Below are 27,079 nucleotides of genomic sequence, written 5' to 3'. Positions count from 1 at the left end.
CACCCTGAACTTTTTACAGTAGCCTGGCTGACGGTATGTTTGGTCGCTCCAGCCCCGAAGGCGAGGAGATGCAATATAGACAGGGGGATCAGGCAAACTGTATAGACTAGAACAGTGGTGGCGAACCTTTGGCACTCCAGATGTTATGGACTACAATTCCCATCAGCCCCTGCCAGCATGGCCATGCTGGCAGCGGCTGATGGGAATTGTAGTCCATAACATCTGGAGTGCCAAAGGTTCGCCACCACGGGACTAGAAGCAGATCTTTAAAGGAATTCTGAGACACAGGTTCGGAAAGAAAAGGTCCCACCCCAACAAAAAGTAAGTTAGTTAGTTAGTTAGTTAGTTAGTTAGTTAGTTAGTTAGTTAGTTAGTTAGTTAGTTAGTTAGTTAGTTAGTTAGTTAGTTAGTTAGGTAGATAGGTAGATAGATAGGTAGATAGGTAGGTAGATAGGTAGGTAGATAGGTAGATAGGTAGATATATATCTATATATATATATCTATATCTATATATATATCTATATATCTATATATCTATATATCTATATCTATATCTATATCTATATCTATATCTATATATATATATATATATATAGAGAGAGAGAGAGAGAGAGAGAGAGAGAGACCCCCCGGGATTGGGCGGTTTATAAATTCAAATAATAAAATAAAATAAAATAAAAAAATAAGAGAGAGGGAGAGAGAGAGAGAGAGAGAGAAATTCCAAACCTACTTATGAACATATGAAACCACCTTTCCACCGAGATCAGAGGATCAACTACCAGTCCAGAACTATCTAATAAGACGAAAGGCTTGCTCTCTAAAACCTCAACTACTACCCGCACTAAACTCTACTGCTACAACATCTATACACAAATACTGAATATTGTTTAAATGGAATATTATTATACCACAGTGTCTTAAATAAATGCAAAACATAACATGAAAAGTCTTGTTCTCTCTTTTGGGATAAAATATCCAATAAATGACAATCCAATGAATCCTTACAATTACAAACCTTATACGAGCCTGACTAATCAATCTTTTACGATACAAGATACATAAACAGAAGGTTCAGCTTAAAAGTGCAAATTTGTTCCATAGATATTCAGACATTGCTTACTGCATCGTCTCCATTCCGATAGCTCATCACAACGGCCAGAGCTTACTGTGGGACACTAATTGCTGGAGAGACCAAATCAGTCACTCCTCCTAAACTGAGGAGTTTTGAAGAGCTTGTAAGATTGATTCAAATAGTTTTTACGATGCGTTGTAGCAGTCCTAGCCTATAAATCAACTCTCCAGGCTCAGACAATCCAAGCTCGGAAGCTTCTGAATCTCAAAGCAGACGTCTCCACTAGTCCTGCTTCGGGAAAGGCCAACTTTTTGACCTAGGATCCTTTTCTAGAGAGCATGGACCCCTTCCTTACACTGTAGGCCTCCTACCCCGGACATCAGTCAATACAATTTCTTTGTGATCCTGCACCTTCGTTTTCCAGCTGAACCGTTTGTCGGACAATTTCTACTTTGACTCAGACTAGTTCTGCTGCCACAATTACCACAAGTACCACAAGTGCCACTCCCTCCAGCTGTCCGGGCCTTGCGGGACCTTGGTGAGTTCCGCAGGGCCTGTAAGACTGTGTTGTTCCACTGGGCCTTCGGAGGGTCCAGCCGCTGATATGGTGCCCCCTTACTGCTCTTTGCCTTGGTGCTGTTACATCAGGGTCCCCTCACATTGAGGGGCCCGCCGTCCCCCTTTTGGGGGTAGGTTTTAAATTGGGGTTTTTGGACGCCTCTTGTTTATTTTTGTATTAACTATTATCCGCTGTTTTATATGAGTTTTTAGGTTGTTTTATTGATGATTATGGGATGGAGCCAATGTATTTGTATTTTGTGTATGACCTGCTCCTGCCGATGTTTGAACTGTGCTGTTCACCGCCCGGAGCCCTTTGGGGATCGGGCGGTATAAAAATCGAAGAAATAAATAAATAAAATAAATAAAAGAGCATTGGGCACTTTCAACTCCTGCTGCGCTTGCCCTGTGGGGTGGTGGCATTAATGATCAGTTTGTCTTCTTACATTTTGGAGAAACTGTGTCAAGTTCATTTGTCATGAGGGCCAGGTATGACATAAATATGACTTGGTTGGGCTGGGCCTGGGGGGTGGCCGCCTCAGCTGCCCCCAAAATGGCACTGTGGGGGGAGGGGTTTCTGGACTGATGAGCCCACAGTGGGGTGGAGTGGCAGCCCTGAGAGGGTTTATCAGGCCCTTGTGCCGGTTGAGGTAACTCACCCTTGCTCCCAATCCGGCCTGGCAAGCCCAGCAGATCTGGCTCTCGGGTTGCATGTTTGACACCCCTGCTCTATGTAGTATTTTGTTCCCCTGCAGCTAACCATCTGGTGCACTGCTTTCCCAGTGAGGACAGCAAATATATACCAAGTTGACAGGAGCTTTTTAAAGAAATCAGAAAAAAAGAGTGGAATAGGATCACTTTGCTCAGAATTCTGCTGAAAAGCAAGGTGTTCTGCTCAATAATATACACTTCCAAAACTTGCTACACAAAATACAAATACATTGGCTCCATCCCAATGTGACCAGAACTGCCCACATATTTGCACCATTTTATGACTCTTTGCTAGCTCCTCCTTTTCCAACTCTCCCAAATAAACCTTCTTGCCTCCTTGATTCCTATCCTTCATTTCTTTTCCTGTCTCTCCCTGCTTCAGAGCACCACACAGCTTACTGCGGTCTTTACCAGAGTCAGTCAGACACACAACAACTATGCTCTCAACAAATGGTTCTGTTCAATCGCTCAGCCTTCCAACCTCACTCACCATATTGGTAAAATACCCTTTTGAAACATAAAGGTAAAAAGGTAAAGCTTCCCCTTCAGTCGTGTCTGACCCTGGGGTACCCCTGCGAGCAGTGATTTTATAGGAAAGCTGTTTTTGTGGGGTAGTTTGCCATTATAAGAACATAAGAACATAAGAACAAGCCAGCTGGATCAGACCAGAGTCCATCTAGTCCAGCTCTCTGCTACTCGCAGTGGCCCACCAGGTGCCTTTGGGAGCTCACATGCAGGAGGTGAAAGCAATGGCCTTCTGCGGCTGTTGCTCCCGAGCACCTGGACTGTTAAGGCATTTGCAATCTCAGATCAAAGAGGATCAAGATTGGTAGCCATAAATCGACTTCTCCATAAATCGCCATTGCTTTCCCCAGCTATTATTTACCCCCTAGCTATGAGCTAGGTGCTCATTTACCAACCAAGAAATGGATGGATGGCTGAGCTGAGCTGACCATGAGCCAGCTGACAGGATATCTGACCCACAGCGGGCTCGAACTCCTGACCGTGTGAGTGGCAGTACAAGCACTTAACCACTACGCCACATGGCTCTTCAAGTTTGAAATATACCTGCCTTTAAATAGAAACTTAACAACCCTTCCCACAGAATGTCTACAGAGGGCAGGGGGAGAAGAGATGGACCTTCTTCAGAAGTATAAAAATCAGCTAAATGCAATTTCCCAATTCATTTATTTACTGGGCTCTGGAACGAGAGAAATACACCAAAGAGAGGTGGTCTCATAGGAGGAAAAGCATCTTAGCGATCCCCCATGTAGATGCAGCTTCTGATCTATTTCTAACTGATGTGATGTGTTTGATCTAGGTTATAAAAACTTCCCTTTTTGGGGAGGCCGCTCTTCAGAGATGAAAGCAATGCCATCACCCATGGGGATAGCATGAAACACACACAGCGTGTTAAGGAGAGAGGGAAACATTCTGTGCTCACCCTCCAAAGGTGGATGAAACTATTTTTACAGCTGCAAAATCCGAACGTGGAAAAAGCCAGCGTCACACTTTCAACTGTCCTTCATCAATAATCTGCTTTTGGGGAGATAGGATGATTTTAACCGTTGGCACATTTTATATACCTGTCAATTGAGGAGTCTAATTTTAGGCCTTGAGATGCTGAAGGTCGGAGACACAGAAAATACATCCTTGAGACAAGGTGCGACACGGAAGTTCCAAAACACCGTGTGGGGCTGAGCCGCCTGGGAGAGCTCCCCTGCCAAGCAGTGCCAATACGGTGGCTGAGTCGCTGCACAAATGCACAGCTTACAGGGAACGTTGTTGAGGGATTAGGATCTAACAAAGAAAATACGCTTTCCTAGACAATTAATTTAAAAGTCCTGATGTGACCGCGCCCAGCCTCCAAAACAGGATGACTGCCGGCTCATATAATTTGGGTAAGGACTTCTAACACTCCGAACTACAGGCTTTATAATTTCTTTCCTGAGAAAAAGTAAAGGAGCTTCCCATAGTACTCTGGCCAGAATCAGAATGCCTGCCCTGGTAGGCCAGCTGCCACTACCTTCTGGATGTAGCCAGCGTGGTACAGTGGTTAAGAGTGGTGGATTTGAATCTGGAGTGCGGTTTGATTCCCCACTCTTCCACATGAGCAGGGGACTCTAATGTGCTGAACCAGGTTTGTTTCCCCACTTCTACACACGAAGCCGGCCGGGTGAACTTGAGCGAGTCACAGTTCTCTCAGAACTCTCTCGGCCCCACCTGCCTCGCCAGGTGCCTGTTTTGGGAGGGAAAGAGAAGGTGGTTGTGAGCTGCTTTGAGACTCCTTAAAGGCTGAGAAAAGTGGGATATAAAAACCAACTCTTCTTCCTCTACACCACTCACTTATTTCTTTGTAAATAAATATAATGGGTGCAAAAAGAAATGTCTGTTTATTCCTTTCTTTCTCTATCTGTATCTTGCAGCCACTAGGAATTTAATTCCAAACTCCTTTATAATATCTCCTGAAGCAGTGCATCTGAGCTATAAGGCAGTTTTGAAGGGCTGCGCGGCCCTGAGGAAATTACTAGTGCGGGATTCCGGGTTACGTTTAATAAATTAAAATGTTATTTATGTATGTTCTTTAGCGTAAAAGTTTCAATAAATAATTCACAACAAATGAAACCAACTGAGGCAACAACTTCTGCTGAGGTGACTTTTACTTCACACCAATCCACACGCTCGCACCTTTATATCGCTGAGATCCTATTAGGATTTGACTCCATTTGTAACCTTGGAACGTTTCTTCCTGTTTCCTTGGCAATTCTACCCTTCATATAAGACTATAAGTTTAGCACAGGCAGCCTCTCTCTTCCAGACTCTCCTCTGACAACCAATCACCGCACTCCCTCATCTCCCTTTCAACCCCAGCCATTTCCTTCTACAACTTACCTTTCAATCTAAAGAAACACGCACACAAACACACACGACATTTGAAATCGGTACGTACACAAAGGCCATGAGTTCCTATTCTGACACTCCAGAAGTTAGAGAACAGTTTTAATTGCACTTTCTACACTGGCACATTTACCTCCTCTGAACCTCCTTGAAGTTGCTCTTGTCAACTATCAAAAGGGTAACTTGCACACGGTTTGAGCTGCATGAGCTTCACGAGGGAACTCAAATGCTGAGCTAAGGAACGCCCACCCACACACAAAAGAATTTTTGCACATACGAAGCGTATAGATTAAACTCTTCTGCACACTAGTGCAGGGAAGAAGGAACGAAGTGTGGCTGATGACAAGGAAAAATAAAACGGCCACCCCACTCACAGGAGATACAAAATAAGACTGAAGCTGATCACGCAAACTAGGTAGAAATATATTAGTCAGATAAAATTCCCTACCCATTTTGCCCGAGAGGTTTCTTCAGGGAAAACTGTTAGTCTTGCAGCAGTTTTTCCAAAGAAGATTATAAGTTTGACGGCGCACAGAATTTTATCTGAGTAATAAAATATATTGTTACTACTGTTATCAAGCGGACCTTGATAAATTAGGTGAGTGGGCTAAGAAATGGCAAATGCAGTTCAATGTAGCAAAATGTAAAGTGATGCACATAGGGGCAAAAAATCCAAACTTCACATACACGCTACAGGGGTCAGTGATATCAGTCACAGACCAGGAAAGGGATTTGGGCGTCTTAGTTGATAGTTCCATGGGAATGTCAACTATGCTGGGGATAATTAGGAAAGGAATTGATAATAAAACTGCAAGGATTGTCATGCCCTTATATAAAGCCGTGGTGTGACCGCACTTGGAGTACTGTGTTCAGTTCTGGTCGCCACATGTCATAAAGGATATCGAAGAGATAGAAAAAGTGCAAAGAAGGGCAACGAAGATGATTGAAGGATTGGAGCACCTTCCTTATGAGGCTGCAGCGTTTGGGACTCTTTAGTTTGGAGAGGAGACGTCTGAGGGAGATATGATTGAAGTCTATAAAATTATGCATGGGGTAGAAAATGTCGACAGAGAGAAATTTTTCTCTCTTTCTCACAATATTAGAACCAGGGGGCATTCATTGAAAATGCTGGGGTGGGAAGAATTAGGACTAATGAAATGAAACACTTCTTCACGCAACGTGTGATTGGTGTTTGGAATATGCTGCCACAGGAGGTGGTGATGGCCACTAACCTGGATAGCTTTAAAAAGGGCTTGGACAGATTTATGGAGGAGAAGTCGATCTATGGCTACCAACCTTGATCCTCCTTGATCTGAGATTGCAAATGCCTTAGCAGACCAGGTGCTCGGGAGCAGCAGCAGAAGGCCATTGCTTTCACACCCTGCATGTGAGCTCCCAAAGGCACCTGGTGGGTCACTGTGAGTAGCAGAGTGATGGACTAGATGGACTCTGGTCTGATCCAGCAGGCTCTTTCTTATGTTCTTTTGTATATTCTTATGTTTTACGGCCAACGATGAGCCATGATCACAATCAAGCTTATTTTCCACAGTCATAAGCTAGAATAAACCTGGGAGCCTCAGGATGCTAAATTCTGTGCTATCTCCGCTCTGGCCACACTTCAGTAAGAGATGGAAACATGTAATACCTGCATCTTAAATGTCTGCAAACCAAAAGGGGTTCCTGGGGCAGGGGAGGGTTGTCCAAAGGATGTATTCTGAGCTATCCAGAGTTCCCTAATCCTCAGACATATGCTTTACTTCATTCTTTGCCACCCCTGACAGAATATGTTAGAAGAAGAAAACATATGCAAGGTTTTTTTAAAAGTGTAGAAATCTTCAGTCCAGAATACATCTGAATTTGGGGAACACAGCATACCCAGCCATGAATCCGGAGTCCTTCCTAGGTCACAGCAGGAAAGTGTAAACACAGGCAGAGATTGCATCCTTCCCTGTTCCAGATAATAATCTTTGAAGATTAATTTAATTGTTACTTTAATATTTTATAGCTTCCTAGTTTCTAATTAACCATCTTCGGGCTAGAAATACAGCGCGGCGTACAGACCCAGACGGGTGTCTGTATGTGTATCTACACTTCCGTTGCATAATGCAAAGTTGTTCCTACAGATCTCATAGCCTCAGGAAATCAAAGCAGGAGTTGGAGAGATGAACCAGTAATTGGGACAACAAGAGCATCAAGGCACGCTGGAGGAAGCCAGGTCCTTTTCAATAAGAAGATCCATGTCTCCCCAACCTCCAATTCACCAATCATCAAAAAGGGGATGTAGCTGGAACTGCTTACCTCGTGCACGTTTAGCATAATGGTTTGTTCCGCAATCCTTCATCCATGGCATCAAACAATAGTAGTTTGAGGACAGGATGGATGGAGGTTACCTATCCTCCCCAGTGCTGAATTTTTTAAAAGGTGCAAGTGGGCTCAAATGGAATAGTATGGGAATCCCATATTTCATACACACACAGACTCACAGAACTCAGCAGATAGCTTACCTTACACTGTGTGTGTGTGTGTGTGTGTGTGTGTAAAGCACTGCCCAGTCGAAACTTGTTTATGATGATCCTGTAGGGTTTTCAAGGCAAGAGACTAATAGAGGCGGTTTGCTGTTGCTTTCCTCCGCACAGTGAGCCCTGGCATTCCTTGGTGGTCTCCCATCCAATTATTAACTGTTTAGCTTAACCTTAAAAAGCAGACTTCTAGAACAGGAATACCATATCTTGTTGGGCCAAGCAAATAAATCATGCTCACCCCTTTCTGTCGGAATAGTACCAGAACAGGGGCACATAGCCAAATATCTTGAACTATTAACTGAACCCCAACAGAGATGGATTATTACAAGGGCCAGGTGCAATACTTTTCCATCGGCCATTACAAAGGGTCGCTACCTATCTATCCCTCTCCAGGATCGGGTCTGTCCACACTGTAAAAACCAAGTGGAGACTCTTGCTCACATTATACTTGACTGTCCGAGATATGTGGGTATTAGGAATTTCTCTCCCGGGCAGGTCTTAGACAAATCTGAAAGAGACTCTGACAACTCTGTTGTGGAGCTTTTGTTAAATAACACAGAGGGCGTGCTCTTGGGAAAAGTAGCAAAATTTCTTTTACAAGTGACAGAATTTTCTGAGTAACGTTCAATGCTAGCTACAGTTTATCTGTCTGTGTTTTGAATGTACTTTTGATTTGTACTTCAGAAATGTCTGTAATGCTCTGGAGCCTATTTTAATATGCCTAATAAAAGTTGTTGTATTGACTAAAACTGTTTAGCTTCTGAGATCTGAAAACATCAGGCGAGTCTGGGCCACCCAGGTCAGGGCAAAAAGTTATCCTGTCTTCACTTTGCTCACTTGTATTCTTTACTTTGCTTCTGCCTTTTTTTGGTGTGCCATCAAGTCAAGACTGATGGCGCCCCCTGGTGGGGTTTTCAAAGCAAGAGACATTCAGAGGTAGTTTGCCATTACCTTCCTCTACGTCCGTGGTTCTCAACCTGTGGGTCGCGACCCCTTTGGGGGTCGAACGACCCTTTCCCGGGGGTCGCCTAAGACTCTCTCCATCAGTGTTCTCCATCTGTAAAGTGGATAAATGTTAGGGTTGGGGGTCACCACAACATGAGGAACTGTATTAAAGGGTCGCGGCATTAGGAAGGTTGAGAACCACTGCTCTACGTCATGCCCTTGTATTCCTTGGAGGAATTCCAAACAAATAGTAACCAGGGCCAATCCTGCTTAGCTTCCGAGATCTGTCGAGGGCAGGCTAGTCTGGGGTTACCCAGGTCAGGAGCTTATGCTACCAATTCCCTGCTCACAGAGGATTGGTATGTTAGGAAAAAGGCTCCCCTTTTTGCATGGAGGAATAGTACATTAGTCAACAAGCCCCATCTACTGTGTGCATGATATAATCCAGTTTAAGTACACACTAGCAGTCAAATAAGATGGGACGTCACTTTAGAACAACTACAAGGACTGAATGGGATTACAGCTATGAGTTCCTCGGCATTGGGGCTACTAGTTGCCCCATGCCCATCACTGGGGTGAGCAGAAGTTTGTTTCTAAGGACATTAGAAGTAAGTCAAGAGAACACCACTCCTAGGACCACTAACTTTCCAAGAGGCTTACAGCAGAACCTGGCTTCTCCTAGGTCTAACTAATGCTTTGAAACATGAGCTGGATTCCCTCTTTTGAAGAGAGAATGCTGACTTAGCTGAAGTTGCGTATCAATTCCCACAGCCCAGTTCCCACAATTTGACACTCCAAAGGCCACTGATTCCGAAAACGCTGCTTGCGGAGGCAGGTCCGCGCTGGGTGGCGAATGCCAGAGCTTTTTGTTTCACTACCAAACAGATCTCAGGCCTGCACCTTCTTCCTCGGCCTCACAATGCAACATGCAAAACAGTCCCCAGCTCAAACTAAGCACCACGGGTACCCACCAATGTGTTCCCTGAAGGGTCAGATTGAGAGGAGCTGCCGTCACTGCTGTCGTCGTGAACCACCCAAGCGGAAGCTGGTCCGGGGAAACTGACAGCTGATTTTGATTGTTCTAGACTGAAGGACTGTTCGGGAAGATCAAAAGCCTCAAGGCAGAGAGCAGCGGCATCCCGGCAAAGCACAGTGATCTGTGAAGAAAGCTGTCATGGTTCCACAGCTTCCCCCAAGCTCCGTACAAACAAAAACCCCGCGCTTTCATTTGTTCACATGGCAGTTAATTAGGGGTTTTGACTCGAGCAACAAAGTTGCTTCTGATTTGGGGAGGGTAGCATGTATGTATCATCCTCTACCACAGACTACCTTGCTCATCGGTCTTTTTTTTTCTCCCCGCAGGTGAAACTACTCAGAAGCAGTCCAGAAATGGAAGAAAGGTCGCCAAGAAGAAGAAGAAGAAGAAGAAGAAGATGATGATGATGATGATTAGAGCCCACCGCTCATGTGGAGGAGTGAGGAATCAAGCCTGATTCTCCAGATTAAAGGGACAGGCAGGTCTTCCAAAGGAGACCAAGTCAGCTGCAAAGGGGAAGCAACTTTCTCCAAGGTCCGGTTTTTCATTCCTCTAGACAGGGTGAATGTGCTACATTTTCACTTTCTCTCTCTCATTCAATGTAACAGAGGTGTCTGTGCCCTCTGATGAGTGTCTGATGGGGGGGGGGTGTCTGCAAAGCAACCTCTTTCTTTTCATAGATTTCTCTCTCTCTCAGGAATGCCACAGGCCAACATATTGCTGTTCTCTCCTTTTAAGAAAGCATTCCTGTCTCCAGATCAGGAAATTCCCAATTCCTGATGGGAATTGTAGCTCATCAGGGGCCAGAGGTGTATTTGCTTAGGGACATGGGGCATATCCCTGGGTGCCCCCATTTGGTCATGTGTGGGGGTGCAAAAATTTCAGGTTCGTTCATGTGTGTTTTGTATTTTTTAGTGTTTTTTCCCTTTTTGTCCAGCAGGGGGTGCAGTTTTTAGGCTCGCGGCACCAAAATTTCAGTGTATCATCAGGTGAAACTCCTGATGATACCATACAGGTTTGGTGAATATTGGTTCAGGGGGCCAAAGCTATGGACCCCCAAAGGGGGCGCCCTCACCCCCCATTGTTTCTAATGTTTGCGGTGGCTTTAAGCTGAATTCTGCGGGGGAGGGAGGGAAAGGCCCACCGCAAAACAGAAAGCCAAGTACTAGAGACAGCAACACGGGCGTCAAAAGAGGAAGCCGGATGTCGAGGGAGGGGCCAGTCAATTTGCAGGGAAACACGATGTGAAAACTGACAAGTGTATAATGCTCACGGTCTCTTGATGTCAATATACAAATGCACAGAGTATGGGAAACAAACAGCGGGAATTCAAGTACGGAAGGCAAGTCTGAAGTGACAGGTATTACTGAGACTCGGTAGGACGAGACTCATGACTGGAATACAGAAACTGGAGGGTATATTTTGTTCAAAACAATCAGCCAGCAGAAGACAATCCAGAAGAAGGGGAGGGGGAGTAGCATTATGTGTAAAGAACATAGAAACCTGTATGGAAATCCATTCATTTGGGAGTTGGAAGCCCTATCAAAAACATCTGGGTCACAAAAGCCTTTCATTTGAGAGTTGGAAGCCCTATCAAAAACATCTGGGTCACAAAAGCCTTTCATTTGAGAGTTGGAAGCCCTATCCAAAACATCTGGGTCAAGTGGAGAAGCGAAAATGATCCTATTGTGGCATTATGATTATGGACAGCCCAACAAACTGTAAGATTTGGGTGCTGTGTGGTTTCTGGGCTGTATGGCCGTGTTCTAGCAGCATTCTCTCCTGACGTTTCGCCTGCATCTGTGGCTGGCATCTTCAGAGGATGCCACAGATGCAGGCGAAACGTCAGGAGAGAATGCTGCTAGAACACGGCCATACAGCCCGGAAACCACACAGCACCCAAGTGATTCTGGCCGTGAAAGCCTTCGACAAAACTGTAAGATGCTGGATGATCTCATCACAGAGGCTGGGAATGGGGGTATCCTGCCTTTCTGGGGATCATCAACTAAACGGTTGAACAGCCTTGTGGATGGCTTCCAAGGTGGAGGAAGGCGCAAGGGGCAAGCTGTTATCCTGGACTTCATCCAAGCCAACAGGGAAGAACAGATGGATGAAGTGAAAGAGGCGAGAGTCTTGGGGGAATCTGACCAGCTCATATTGGAATGTCTTTATTGACTTTTAATTGCAGACCAACTTTCTCACTTGGACTCAAAGTGAATTACACAGACTGGGTCAATGCAAACGACGGATAGGGCGTGCAACGTAAAATGAGACAGGGTTAAAGTTGTAGAACCAACCAGAAGTCAAAAAAACAGAACTGAAGCAAAGCATAAGTATTAATACGACCCTTTCAACGATGCAAAATCCCGCATAAGGATCCTAGTGTCAGCAAGCTATACGCAGTAGACGACAGTACAGACCACAGTCACTAATAAATATTCTTTGTGAAGCATTTCGTACAGGGCTGGATCAAGGGGAAGCCAAGGGGGGTGGGTTGAGCATGCAGAGGGGAGCAGACCAGCAGATTAGACAAAGAAAGAATATGTATGTATTTGTACTTTTTCCCTCATTCAAAAGAAAATGTAGATCCAGACCTGATTTAGTACAGTGCAACTCTATCACCTGTAGGAGATTACTGCATAGAGAAGTGGCTAGCACACTGATGAAAAGGGCAAAAGGAACATGTTGTTTAGGAAGTACATTTAGGATAGGAAAGATGGAGAGATAGCATGCTGCTATCTTGCAAGCTACGAAGAGTCTCTTTTCTAACTTCAAAAAGAAGCAGGATATTAGACCCGAGAGTATCGGTAAAAGGGGTCAGTAACTTTACAACCCTCTCTAGCGGACCCTTTGCCCGCCCCCTGCTGGGTCTTAGCGCCTTTGCACATTAGACATTGCTGTATCCAACATTGCCTGCACAGAGAAGGCCTCTTGAATAATTCAGCTTTGCATGGTTTGCTATGTGAGTGGGAGCTTTCCTAACTTCCTCGGGCAATCTGTATTTGTGATATCAAGGGGCCTGAAGTCCTATTTCATTGAGCTGAGGAAACAAGAGTGGGCAGGCTTAAAAGAAAACATATAGGAAACGGGATACACAACAAGGGGCAAATTCAAGAGAGTAGCTTGAACCTGAGGCCAGTGGCGGAGCGCCAAGGGGAAGAGGGGGTGCATCGTGAACCGGGAGCACGCCTGGGGGGCGCGGAAAATTGCCCCTGGCCCCTCCCCCTTTTCCCTGCGCCCCCTCCCGCAACCCCCCCCCGCAGCACACACACACACACCCCTTCTCATACTTACCTATGTTCCTTTTCTTTTTTTAGTACTTTTTGAGGCTGAAAAAAGCGGCCTCTTAACAGTTCAGGCTAAAAACTGCCTGAGGAACTACAGTTCCCAGGAGACCTTGGGGCTCACAAGGTCTCCTGGGAAGTATGGATTCGTCAGGCAGTTTTCCTGAATTTGTGAAGAAGCCGCTTGGCACAAGCCTCAAAAAGTACTCATCGAGAATATAGGCTAGTATGGAAAGAGGGACGGTGTATGTGTGCAGCGGGAGGGAAGAGAATCTACGCGGGGGGGGGCAGGGGGCCATGGGGGGCGGAAAAAACACACTGCACACCGGGCGCAGTTTGGCCCAGCTACGCCTCTGCCTGAGGCTTAGGAAAGATATTTTAGAAAAAGCTTCTTTGGCTGCATTCAGAGCAAAAAGGGCCCCACTGTGCTGGAAAAAAGGATGAAATCCTAGCAGGGGACAGAAACAAGGTAGAATTACTTGATTCCTATTTGGCCTCTTTCTTTTCCCGCAAGGGGAATTGCTCTTCCCGAGATGATACAAAGCAATGCAAGGTAGCAGCTTGCAACCCAGCATAGGTAAGGAGAAAGGAAGAAAACATCTCTGGTGATTTAAATGAGTTCAAGTCTCTGGGGCCAGGCAAGCTGCACCCCGGATGACTCAAGAAGCTTTCTGAGGTTATTACAGAGGCTCTGGTTCTAATCGCTGAGCATTCTTGGAGAGTGGATGAGGTGCTGGAAGACTGGCAAACACGGCCGAGATCTCAAATAAAGGGAGCAAAGGAAACTACGGAGGGGGAGGGGTGGCATGCAAGGGAAGGGGTGGGAGGGGAGGAAGTAAGGGGTGGCATGCAAGGGAGGGGAGGGAGGGGGCCCGGCATCTGGATCTGGTCCACCCACTCTAGCAGAGGGAGGGGGAGGGGAGGCATGCAAGGGAAGGGGAGAGGCCCCGGCATCTGGACCTGCCCCACCCACCCTAGTGGAGGGAGGGGGAGGGGAGGGAGGGAGGGGTGGCATGCAAGAGGGGGGGAAGGGAAGGGGATCTGTCAACTCAATGTACATACCTGGTAAAATTCTAGAATCTGTTGATTACTAATATTATGGAAGGATTGGTCTTTGACCGCAATAAAATTCATTCATACTAATAGCCAGCAAAGGTTTATCAGGCATTAAGTCATGCCAGGCTGACTTTATCTCGCCGGCTGATGAAGCTCTTGACATAGTCTTCTATGAAACTCTTGTGGATAAGATGGTTAAACATGGACTTGAGAATACTACTAAAGCAGATTCATAGCAAACAACTGTATCCAATGAGTGCTTCTTAATGGCTTTGAGCCAGCTTGGAGGTAGAGCTTGAGTGGTCTGCCACAAGGCCGTGCCCAATACTTGGAAGACTGCAGCGCTCTTATACATTATTTGGATGAAGGCATAGAGGAGATGCTGGCATGAAGCCGGGAGGGACTGATAACACCAAAGGCAGCAGAGCCAAGATTCTAAGTGATCTTGACAGGTTGGAAGACCTGGCCAAGACCTACAAGATTAATTTCAACAGCTTTGAAAGTAAACTTCTACATTTATGTCCCCTACCCTATTCCAAAATCAAAGGCATAAGTTTAGGAGGAAGGGGAACTGACTTGGTAGCAGGGTATGTGAGAAGCATCAACAGGTCTTGGTTGATCACAAGCTAAAGATGAACCAGCAGTGCAACCCAACTGCTAAAAAAGCTAATGCAATTTTGTCCATCCCCAGAAGTGTAGCATCCAGGTCATAGGAAGTAGTAGGTCTCCTGCTTTGGTTGAGACTAAACGTGGAGCACCGTGTCCACTTCAGGGCACCATAGTTTAAGAAGCAAACTGACAAACTAGAGCACAAACAGAGGACAAGGAACAGGGTGGCATGGGATCTGGAAACCAAACCTTCTTCTTCTTGGTTGTTGTGGGTTTTCCGGGCTGTGGGGCTGTGGTCTGGTAGATTTTGTTCCTAACGTTTCGCCTGCTTCTGTGGCTGGCATCTTCAGAGGTATATCACAGAGAGAAGTCTGTTACACCTCTGAAGATGCCAGCCATAGATGTAGGCAAAACATTAGGAACAAGATCTACCAGACCACGGCCACACAGCCTGGAAAACCCACAACAACCGGTTGAATCCGGCCATGAAAGCCTTTGACAACTTCTTGTTGTTCTTGGGGCTATATTCACCATAAGGGGGTAAGCACTGACATTTTCTTCACCAAATAGCTCGATTTTGGGCATTTTCAGGGGAAACCAAACCCTATCATGAAATACTGAAAGGGTTGGGCACGTTTAGTGTGCAGAAGAGGAGAGTAAGGGAAGTGTATGGGGGGAGAGGGAGCTGCCACTGTCAAACTCTAAATTTTACAAAATACTGTGGCAAATGTGGATGCAAAAATGTAGCAGCATTCAAACCAGTTCAGACAGTAAACTGTATTGGGCCCACTGGCATAATGCCCATTGGGCAAGGTGGGCAGCTGCCCAGGGCATCACCTTGTGGGGGGCATCAAAATACTGGGTTCGTTTTTGGGTATTTTAGTGGTTTTCCATTTTTGGCCTGCAGGGGGCGCAGTTTTTAGGCTAGCGGCACCAAAATCTCAGCGTATCATCAGGAGACGGTCCTTATGCTACCCCCCAAGTTTGGTGAGGTTTGGTTCAGGGAGTCCAAAGTTATGGACTCCCAAAGGGGGTGCCCCTATCCCCCATTGTTTCTAATGGGAGCTAATAGGAGATGGGGGCTACAGTTTTGAGGGTCCATAACTTTGGCCCCCCTGAACCAAACTGCACCAAAACTGGGGGGTATCATTAGGGCAGTCTCCTGATGAGACCATGAAAGTTTTGAGACTGTGCCTTCAGAAATGTGCCCCCCCGCCTGCAACTCCCATTGACAGCAATGCAGAAAACTCAATGCAGAACAAAGATTCTTGGGCAAATTTCGGGATGTTCTTGCAGGGAGGGCATTCTTGGACATATCAGCACCAAAAGTTCAGGGTATCATCTGGAGACTGTCATGATGGCAACCCCAAGGTTTGGTGCAGTTTGGTTCAGGGGGTCCAAAGTTATGGACCCTCAAAGGGTAACCCCCATCTCCTTAGCAAAGAATGTGGGATGGGGTACCCCCTTTGAGGGTCCATAACTTTGGACTCCTTGAACCAAACCTCACCAAACTTGGGGAGTAGCATAAGGACAGTCTCCTGATGATATGCTGAGAGCCCCGGTGCTGAAATATCTAAAAATGCTCACCTGCAGGCACCAATGTCCTGGTGCAAAAAAATGGTCGTGGTGGAGTGGCTGCCCATGGGAGGGAGACATCCAACTTAGGTTTTGCCCAGGGCTACAGTTTGCCCAGGGCTGTCTCGTTACGCCCCTGATTGGGCCTATTGTGTTTTAACTGTGCAGAGTCCTTCTTCAGTCAAGAAGAGTTCACTGCTCCTACACAAAATCAGTTCTATCTTCATGATTCTATTAACAGACGTTGCTTGGCAAAGAAAAGCACCTGTACCACTTTAGGAACCATCAAACAACCCCATCATTTAATCAAACACACAATAAAGAATCTCCAGCAATTTTGTGCCTGAAATGTTGACAGGGAGAAGGGTCCCAGGCAGCACCTGGACAAACTTTTAAAAGTCTAAAACCAATTCAGAAACAAAAAGCTCAGCATGTGAAGAGACTTCACTCTCCCGCCCATAATAAACCAGCTGTTAAAACACAGAACTTCAAACTAAAGTAAAAACCATGGCATTCGACTTGCAGCTTATCAGACAATTGTCAACCCTTCACATCAACCACCTGCACAACTTCTGTCTCAAGAAATTCAGGCCGTAGAGAGAAGGACCAACTTTCATCAAGGCACAGTAAACAATGGTTATGTCTGTCCATCAAGGCAATATCTGTTCCGCATTAAGTGACAGCACTTAAATGTAGTTAGCAGTAACGCAAGTGTCCACAATACAGAGATACTATTTACACAGCAACTATGTCACTAAGACACAAGTATAAGAAAGTATTCTCCTGTAACAAACAAGACATGTCCAAGAAAGGAGACGATGTTCCTGCGGCAGATAAAAAAAAGGAACTGGGAAAATAAGCGTGAGTCCTCTCCTCTGGGTATGAGCAGCCAAAGCCATATCTCTGAGGCCCCTTCCACACACGCAAAATAATGCGTTTTCAAACCACTTTCACAACTGTTTGAAAGTGAATTTTACTATTCCGCACAGCTTCAAAGAGCACTGAAAGCAGTTTGAAAGTGCATTATTTTGCATGTGCGGAATGAGCCTGAGCTCAGAGGATTTTCTTGGCCAAGATTTAGCTCTACATATTTCTGAACTGTAGCGCTGCACAGGACAAAATTCCATTGGTTTAACACACAGAAACCACAAAGAAGTAACTGTGGTTTGCTTAGTGATGTTGACACGAAGCTTTTTTGGGTAAGGCGAAACTTGAGGTATCCTAACCACAGGAATAATCTGGCCAGGAGAGGTTCAGAATCATCCCGAACAGAGCGATGCCCTTCTAAGTCCCTTGAAATCAAAGCGCTTACGAGGGTGCAACTCTGCCCAGGAGGGCATTGACGGAGTTGCAAAGACACCTAATTCTTGAACTTAACCGCTCCTGCGCGTAAGTTGGGAACTACTGCGAGACTGCTCTGCCACCCCCACCGTGATCTTTTCAGAGAAAAGATTTATTTATTATTTATTAATTTTATATACCGCCCCTCCCCCGAAGGGCTCTGGGCGGTGCACAACATAAATAACAAAAAAACAAGTGGAGCACGTAAACAGTTACAAACATAAATAATATAGGCTTCATTAATCATAAATTAAAACCCCATTAAAATACAGTGAAACAAAATTGGCAGCATCCAACATTAAAACCCTCGTAAAAACCCTCCCAAGAGGGGGAACAACGGGCCCCATAGATGTCAAGGGACCCAAGATGTTAAGGAGAACAAGAAGGGGGCGCACATCAGCGGCCAGCCCCCCCAAATGGCATGCAAATATAAATGCAATGGAATGGCGTCTCGCCTAGAGAGAAGAGCATCGCCCAGAGACGTTAGCTTTGATACTTCTCTTTCAGAAGAAGAAGATGAAATATAAATAACAGGTGTCAGAGCAGGAGGAGCCATGAATTGGTAGAGGAAGATATTGGAAACAACAGAAGCGAAACAAGAGCTGAACCACACAGCACAGCTGGCAAATTGGTAACGGTGAGACTCCTCCTACATTTGAATTCCCACAGACTGCAGCTTCGTCCGAGGCCTCAGAGCAGGAAACAGCACCGGCCAACCAGCTTTCACTTTCAAGGCCTCGGAGCAGGAAGCAGCACCAGCCAACCAGCTTTCGAGCCTCACCCAGTCCGTTATCAGAGCTCTCAGGTGGCAGAAGTGCCCTGCAACCCACCTGAATGTGTGCGGAGGTGGCCGGTGAGCGCATCTCTCCTCCGGCAGGCGTAATTGCAGAACGGACATTTGAAAGGCTTCTCGCCCGAATGCAGCTTGATGTGACGCAGGAGGTTCCCTTTCTGGGTGAACGAGGCGCCACACTGGTTGCAATGGAACGGCCTCTCGCCTAGAGAGAAGAGCATCGTTAGTGAACGCCCAGAGACATTAGCTTTGATACTTCTCTTTCGGAAGAAGAGTCGATTTTTACAGCTTGCTTTTCTCAACCTTTTAAGGATTCTCAGAACAGCTTATGATCACCTTCCCTTCTCTTCCCCAGAACCAGCGCCTTGTGAAGTAGATGGGGCTAAGAGAGTTCTGAGAGAACTGTGACCAGTTCAAAGTCACCCAGCAGGTTTCCTGTGAAGGAGGAAGGGAAACCAATCTGGGGCTATAGATTAGAGCCTGCTGCTCCTAACCACTATACCACTGTGGCATCCTGCTTTTATCTTTTTCTGAATGGTATCCCATTTAATAGCAATGCAGCTTGTTCCAACCCATTTCACCCCTGCTGCAACTCATAAGAACATAAGAACAAGCCAGCTGGATCAGACCAGAGTCCATCTAGTCCAGCTCTCTGCTACTCGCAGTGGCCCACCAGGTGCCTTTGGGAGCTCACATGCAGGATGTGAAAGCAATGGCCTTCTGCGGCTGTTGCTCCCGATCACCTGGTCTGTTAAGGCATTTGCAATCTTAGATCAAGAGGATCAAGGTTGGTAGCCATAGGTCGACTACTCCTCCATAAGAATCTGTCCAAGCCCCTTTTAAAGCTATCCAGGTTAGTGGCCACCACCACCTCCTGTGGCAGCATATTCCAAACACCAATCACACGTTGCGTGAAGAAGTGTTTCCTTTTATTAGTCCTAATTCTTCCCCCGAGCATTTTCAATGTATGCCCCCTGGTTCTAGTATTGTGAGAAAGAGAGAAAAATTTCTCTCTGTCAACATTTTCTACCCAGTTAACAAGACTCAGTTAAAGATTCCATATTACAAGTATTCATAAAGGATGAAGAAGAGTTTGGATTTATACCCCATCTTTTTCTCCTGCAAGGGGTCTCAAAGAGGCTTACAAAAGCCTTCCCTTTCTCTCCCCACAATAGACACCTTGTGAGGCAGGTGGGGGCTGAGAGAATTCTGAGAGAACTGTGACCAGACTAGGCCCCTAGACCAGGCTTCCTGTGGAGGAGTGGGGACACAAATCCAGTTCGCCAGATAAGAGTCTGCCATTCATGTGAAGAAGTGGAGAATAAAATCTGATTCTCCAGATTAGAAGACGACGACTTTGTATTTATTTCCTCCCTTTCTCTCCTGCAGGAGACTCAAAGGGGTTTACATTCTCCTTGCCCTTCCCCCCTCACAACAAACACCCTGCGAGGTGGATGGGGCTGAGAGAGCTCTGCTGTTCCTCCTAACCGCTACACCACAGTGGCTCTCCCAAGTGGCATCCCGGCTCTTATCTTCTGTTGAACGGCATCCCGTTTCATAGAAAAGCAGCTCACTCCAACACATTTTATTCTTGCTGCTGCTTAGATAAAGATTCCATAATCGGTGTGATGAGTGTTCACACAGGATCTTAAATAGGATCCCCTTTCTCAACTGAAATGCTCACTTTCCTAGCGTAACAACTTAAATGCTTCTACAGATTTTCCCATCCATCACAAAGTGACTGGGAACTGGAAGCATAGATTTTTTTTAATCATTTATTTAAATTTCAACCTAAAAATAGAAAATAATAGTACATACAGCGTTGATATTTCTGGGAACATGTAAACACAAAACATTTCTATATCATTGAAGATACAGCTCATATTTCTTACTTCTTTGTTATTCTTTTATCTCCATTTTCTCGAGAGTATCATTTTTGTTCCCTTAATTAAATATACATTATTAACTACAGTAGCTATAGAAGATGGAAGTAACATATTAAGTATAAGGAATGAAAAGAGAGAGAAGAAAGGGTAAAGTAAAGAGGCAAAGTTCCATTAACCTTCACTTATATGTAGCATTTTTATTTTTACTTATACATATGCATCTTACTATATTGAGTGAAGAAGAAGTAAAAATTATGAAATAAAGGAGTAGTGAACTTATAAGGAACTGGAAGCAGAGATTAATGAAGAACTAGAATGGTCAAATCAGGCCATGCTACCTTATGTACTGGCCTGGTCTTTGCCTCTGTTCTAGAATCTCTGGTGTCTCCAAGCAACCTCCGCTTGTTCTTGCTTTACTGCCTGTGTGATGTGCTTTGCCCCATAAGTCTCCTTTAATCCTCAGACTATACTCATCAGGACCCTTCTCTACCTGATGACCGGAAAGCACGTCCTACTCCTTTCACTGTGGATGGAACCCCTTTAGCTCGCCCATTCTTACAGCTGGCAAAATATACTATCTCAGCTAAAAACCTATTAGGTGAGTTTAGGCAAGCCACTGCGTCTTAGCCTCATCTACAACATCGTGCTTATTTTACAGCACTGTCATGAGAGTTCAAGATGATGTACAGAAAGAGCTTCGAACGTTCAAAAGTACTGTATAAGTATCACTATCACTTGAATTGATCCAGAGTGCAACCCTGCGAGAAACTACCATGGCATAGTGGTTAAGAGCAGGTGCATTCTAATCTGGAGGAACCGGGTTTGATTCCCCACTCTGCCGCTTGAGCTGTGGAGGCTTATCTGGGGAATTCAGATTAGCCTGTACACTCCCACACACACCAGCTGGGTGACCTTGGGCTAGTCACAGCTTCTCGGAGCTCTCTCAGCCCCACCCACCTCACAGGGTGTTTGTTGTGAGGGGGGAAGGGCAAGGAGATTGTAAGCCCCTTTCAGTTTCCTACAGGAGAGAAAGGAGGGATATAAATCCAAACTCTTCTTCTTCTATGCTAGCCAAGGTTAGAAAACTTAAGTTTGACAAGCGGATTCTCATACCATTAAGGCCTTAGGCTATTGTAACACAGTGGGATTCCTTACTGTTATTGGTTTCTAGCAGCCACGCCTGCTCACCAGTGTGACTGCGTTTGTGCACCATCAACACATTCGGGCCGATGCACACCATCCCACAAATGTCGCATTTTAGCTTGCCATTGGGTAGCCGGATGCCGCCAGGGGAATGTGGTTCCTGCCCGGACCCATCACAGTAGCCAAGGGGCTCAGAGAGAGAATCCTCCACAATCACACTGTCATCCTTTTCAAGGAGCCGGTCGTCTTGCGACAGCAGCCTGCTTCCTTCTTCATCACTGTACATTTCCACCTTGATCGAATCTGCTAGAAAAGAAAAAAGGCAAACCCAACTTTTTAAAAGCTCATATTAAAGAATTTGTAACCAATGGACAATATAAATAAAACCTGCCACAGTGCCCCCTCCCCAATATAAATAAAACCTGCCACAGCGCCCCCTCCCCAATATAAATAAAACCTGCCACAGCGCCCCCTCCCCAATGTAAATAAAACCTGCCACAGCGCCCCCTCCCCAATGTAAATAAAACCACAGGTGCCACAGCGCCCCTCCCCCCCGGTATAAATAAAACCTGCCACAGCCCTTGGGGAGGGGGGAAAAGTGATGGCCAAACCTTTTCCATTTTGACAACTCTCAAAAGACTCAAGAAACCTCTCCCTGTTAGCATCCAAAAGCCAAGCCTATCATCAGTGCCACAGCTGGTTCAGAGTTGGGGTACAGCTGCCTCACCCCGTTACTGAAACATTTGCCAACCCTCCCTAACTTCTCACACTGAAAAAACAAGGACCAGCAACCTCTCGAGACCACTTTTGGACACGCAGGACTCTCTGAGGACAACTCTACAATAATTTTCACGTACAGACATTTTAGGCATAGGAGTATGAAACCTACCCTACTAGGTCGAGAGTGCTAAACCAAGGATCGGGTCAGCTGAAAAAGCCTGTATCGCAACTGTAAAGAATGTACATCAAAGAAGACTATTATGATGTAATGCAAGTTCCTACCAGGAAAAGACAAAAGCAGGCAGGCAAATCCTCTCTTAAGAGAAGGCGCAGAGGATAGAAGACGATTTGGACTGCTTAAATGTGAAAGGTGGGATCGCATCATTAAAGGCAAGGCAGAGGAATAAAGTAATGGCACCACATCGCTGGAAAGGAGAACCAGTTTTATATCCAACTGCCCAAACAAATGCATATGCAGCATTTATAATTTGTTATCTATAAAATATTCTCTTCCCACCACTGCTGCAATGCACATTCCAGTAATTACAATTATGGGCAAAATCCCAGGATTTAAAATAATGCTCCTCAGTTGCAGTGTTTAGACACACAACCGCTACTAAGAAACTGATATCAACATACTACAGACCGAAGTAGAACCACCATGGAAGGCGGGGATGTGTACGTTACACGGGCATCGCCCGGTGGAAATTGCCCCCCCCCCCCCCAGCAAACTTACCTTAGTGAAACAGTGCAGGCTGGAGAAGCGGCCTGTTCCCTTCAGGCTGAAAACGGCCTGGTGGGAACTACACTTCGCAGGAGACCTTGCGAGTCCCAAGGTCTCATGGGAAGTGTAGTTCCCACCAGGCCATTTTCAGAAGCCTGAAGTGAACAGACCACTTGTCCAGGCTGAACTAAGGTAAAGGAGGGGGGCAGGGCACCGTGGAGGGGGTGGGGGGGAAACACAGAATGCGAACTAGGTGCAGTATGGTCCAACTACAGAGTGCAACATGGAACAGCTTTTCACATCCAGCAGAACAGAATACTTCCAAAGTCAGGCAGTGGAGGATGGGAAACAAAGACCATTTACCTCAGGTGAGCCCCTTGAAGTTTGAGAAATGTAGGTTGTCTGATACATTTAATATATGCAATAGCCTTCATTGCAGCTGTTCCCAAAAGCTATAAAGAACAGCCAAATTTAGTCTTCTATACCAGCAGCAATGTGTTTGGGGGGGGGGGGGAAGGGGGGCTCATGCATTCAAATTCCTTCTGTTTCCCCCACTGCATCCTCTTCTAACTAACACTCTTTTCAAATGGGAGAAACATAGCAGTAGGGACCAAACACCCATGAGCCACATTTATTTGAAAGTATGGCCCAAGTGGGGCAGGAATGTCCCTGCCTTAACATGAAAAAAAGAGGAACTAAAACCACTCTATCCTCATTCTTCCTGCATTCCATCTCTTCAGGAATTTTCTCCAAGTCTGCCTTGCTTCCGGTGTTGAAGGCAGGCTGGGAGGAGATTCAGTCCCCCTAATTGTATGTTACTTTCACATTTTTTTAAAAAAGGACTATCATCCCTCCTCCGTATGTGAACAGGCCAGGGCAGGGAATCAAACCAAGTGGGTCGCTGTCATTGCTTCTATACCAGTGGTGGCAAACCTATGGCACGCATGCCAGAGGTGGCATTCAGGGCCCTCTCTGTGGGCATGCGTGCACAGAGTTCGTCATGTGGTGGAAGCAGAAAATCGCCCCCCCCCACATCTAGGCTGGCCTTGCTTCTGAGTAAACCCTCCTTGGGTCATGATTCACCCGTTCGAAGCGTTGCACAGTTGCTTCACCAAGCTTACTCCTGAGTAACGCACACCTCGGAGCAAACCGTTTTTTTCTAAACTAAAACCTCAGTATTCAGGTTAAATTGCCATGTTGGCACTTTGCGATAAATAAGTGTGTTTTGGGTTGCAATGTGGGCACTCGGTCTCGAAAAGGTTCGCCATCACTGTTTTATAGTCTGTTTTACATAAAGATACTACTAGATTGGATATTCTTCCACCACAGAACAAAGCATGTCGGACCTTCTTTGTTGCAGAATGTTCCGTCTGGGTCCTAGTGCCTACCTAGCCCTTGCTCCCTGCATCCATCTGAAAGTAAAAATACATCTTGGCATAAATGCCCTTGTATCAAAATCCCATGTTCAATAACGTGCGAAAGAATGAGCTTGACCAAGGCAGTGTGTAAAAATGAATGATAATTCTCATATTTGTTTGGAACTATATTCTAATGCAGAAGCATATAATTTTCTCAACCACAGCACCTCAGCTAACCAAACTAACATCTTTATTTGAAACAGAATATAGAGATGGGCCTGAAGATGAAACTTTTTTGTACTCTTATGTTGTTTTGTGGAAGGAAGGGGTTGCGGGGAGACAACGGCACTGTAAGCCTGCTGATTCTCTATGAAATAGCCCCAAGCAAGACCGTGACAATTACCATTTAATTGGAGTGTACACTTCTACAGGCTGTTTGGTTTGCGGTATTCCACAGAGCATTAGAATAGTTAAGAATGTAGGTCATCACTGGAATATCTGGAGTATCTTTTTTCCCCTCCCAGTTGTTCCCTTCCCTATCTTGCCACAGAACTGAAGAAAATGCAGCGACTGGGAGGCTTCGTGAGGGGCATGCATATTCCCTGCCTGCAGCCATGGGAGGAGGCCAGAGATAAGATATGCTGCGTAGTCAGAGAATTCACCACAGAATAGGTTGGCATTAAATTACCTCAGTAAGACAGAAGATCCGACCTGCGTAGACACACAACTGTTCACAAACCAAAAAGCATCCCCAATCTTTTAAAATTCTCTCACACCCCAATGTTAAGGTACACAGTGGAACCTTGGTTTTCATTGCCTTCGGTTTTCATCGGTTTCGATTTTCATCGATTTTTTCAGGGAAAAAATTTATCTCAGTTTTCATCAATTTGCAGTAAGGTGCAGGAGTTTGTGGAGAAAAATCACCCGGACAAAGCTGTTGCAGGCCGTGTCTGCAACTTGTTTAATGACAATGTCTTGCCCCATTTCAGACAAATCTTAAAGAGGCGTCAGAAACAGACCTCTTTGGACAGCTTTCTGGTGTGACATTGGTCCACTGACTCTGAAGCTGGTCCCAGTGTTATTGTTTGTTACTGTTTTCAGCATTAAACACTATGTTTATTCACCCAAAAAAATGTGTTTCTGGTATGTTTTTTGGAGTGCCTAGAACGGATTAATTGGATTGACATTGATTCCTATGGAAAAGTTTGCCTCGGTTTTCATCGACTCTTTTCAGACGGATTACCAACGAAAACCGAGGTTCCACTATACTTCTCTAAAACAGGGAATAATGGCACAAGAAGGGTTTTGGATTTATACCCTACCTTCCTCTTCCGTAAGGAATCTCCAGAGGCCTTACAAACTCTTTCCCTTCCTCTCCCCACAACAGGTACCTCATGAGGCAGGTGGGGCTGAGAGAGTTCTGTGACCGAACCAAGACATCATACGGAAGAGCAGGGAAACAAATCTGGTTTGCCAGATAAGAGCCCACCGCTCGTGTGCAGGAGTGGGGAACCAAACCCGGTTCTCCAGATTAGAGCCCACCTGTCTCTGCAAGGGACATGGGAAAAAAGAAACATTCCTTCTGCAAGGGACGTGGGACAAAACAACAACTTAGGTCACAGTGATATGCAGCAAGCAACTCCATTGTATTGTTGAAGGCTTTCATGGCTGAATTCAACTGGTTATGGTGGGTTTTCCAGGCTGTATGGCTGTGGTCTGGTGGATCCTGTTCCTAACGTTTCGCCTGCATCTGTGGCTGGCATCTTCAGAGGTGTATCACAGAGGGAAGTCTGTCATAGAACACAGTGTGTAACAGACTTCCCTCTGTGATACACCTCTAAAGATACCAGCCACAGATGCAGGCGAAACGTTAGGAACAAAATGCACCCAACCACGGACACACAGCCCGGAAAACCCACCACAACCAGCAACTACATTGTACTTGCTATCTATAGCAAACACCTACTACAGATGGTAGCAGAGGACAGCCATGTTGGCCAGCATAAAAGAGCTAGAGTCAAAGTCCAGGAGCACCTTAGAAATAAGCAAGATTTTGGGGGTATGAGCTTTCAAGAGTCAAAGCTCCCTTCGTCAGAGTAGGTGTCAAAGAGAGCTCTGACCTTCCAAAGTTCATACCTTGAAAATATTGCCAGTCTTTAGGCTACTAGACTTGAATACAGTACACGGTATACTAGGCATCCATAGATATCACCAGAGCTGCCACTATGGCAGAACTGGACAAGTGAGGGTTCTGAATCCGGCCCCCCCACTCCCCAGATTCCCAGCTAGATGGAGTCAAAAGGGTCTCCATGAAGGTGGCTTTGTCTGGTAGTGTGGCAGAGTAGTTTAACTTCACCTGTGGAAGAGCACACAGTTCCTGGTGGTGAGGCCTGTCTCTGATGAGCAGACCTTGTACCACTCAGTCTGATTCTTGGGAAAGGGCAGGCTGGTGTTGGTGGAATCCTGTGCATGTGAAAAAATTCCAACCTAGCTAGTTAGGCAATGAAAGCCTGCTAGTACCTTCAAATGTTAAAGAGAATTCAACCACAGTCTGAAGTCATAACTGGCTTAAATTCATGTGCCTCAGCCAGGTTTCTCCTTTTGGCTATCTAGAGACTTGGGCTGCTGGTTTATGTTTTAAAATAAAACAGTAAATACCGTATATACTCATGTATAAGTCGAGTTTTTCAGCACATTTTTTGTGCTGAAAAAGCCTCCCTCGACTTATACAAGAGTCAGCTGTATTTTAAAAAATATTTTAGGGTTTTTACTTTGTCGGCCTCCAGGGGGTGCAGTTTTTAGGCTAGCGGCACCAAAATTTCAGGATATCACCAGGTTACACTTCTGA

The 27,079-nt window shown here is 45.6% G+C and overlaps 1 protein-coding gene across 15 annotated transcripts in view; it reads right to left on the bottom strand.

Moving 5' to 3' along the window:
* The window catches only part of IKZF4 (IKAROS family zinc finger 4), a 96,408-nt gene that overhangs the window by 13,166 nt on the left and 56,163 nt on the right, over nucleotides 1-27,079 (bottom strand). For 10 of the 15 annotated variants that reach the window (XR_007243835.1, XR_007243836.1, XM_048488561.1 and 7 more), the window contains 2 exons: nucleotides 21,475-21,735; nucleotides 18,438-18,605 (listed from right to left, as the gene is read on the bottom strand). Coding sequence is in view for 13 of the 15 variants with exons in the window: in XM_048488561.1 (XP_048344518.1) it covers nucleotides 18,438-18,605; nucleotides 21,475-21,735 (429 nt within the window). In the remaining 2 variants the exon portion in view is untranslated. Of the gene's footprint in view, nucleotides 1-18,437; nucleotides 18,606-21,474; nucleotides 21,736-25,553; nucleotides 25,591-27,079 lie in introns of those variants that run through there. The other 5 variants (XM_048488563.1, XM_048488565.1, XM_048488568.1 and 2 more) reach the window with 2 other exon arrangements.

The sequence above is a fragment of the Sphaerodactylus townsendi genome, linkage group LG03, assembly GCF_021028975.2.
Source record: "Sphaerodactylus townsendi isolate TG3544 linkage group LG03, MPM_Stown_v2.3, whole genome shotgun sequence".
Classification (NCBI taxonomy): domain Eukaryota; kingdom Metazoa; phylum Chordata; class Lepidosauria; order Squamata; family Sphaerodactylidae; genus Sphaerodactylus; species Sphaerodactylus townsendi.
Note: the sequence above shows the minus strand (reverse complement) of the source record. Positions and strands in the feature narration are given on the sequence as shown.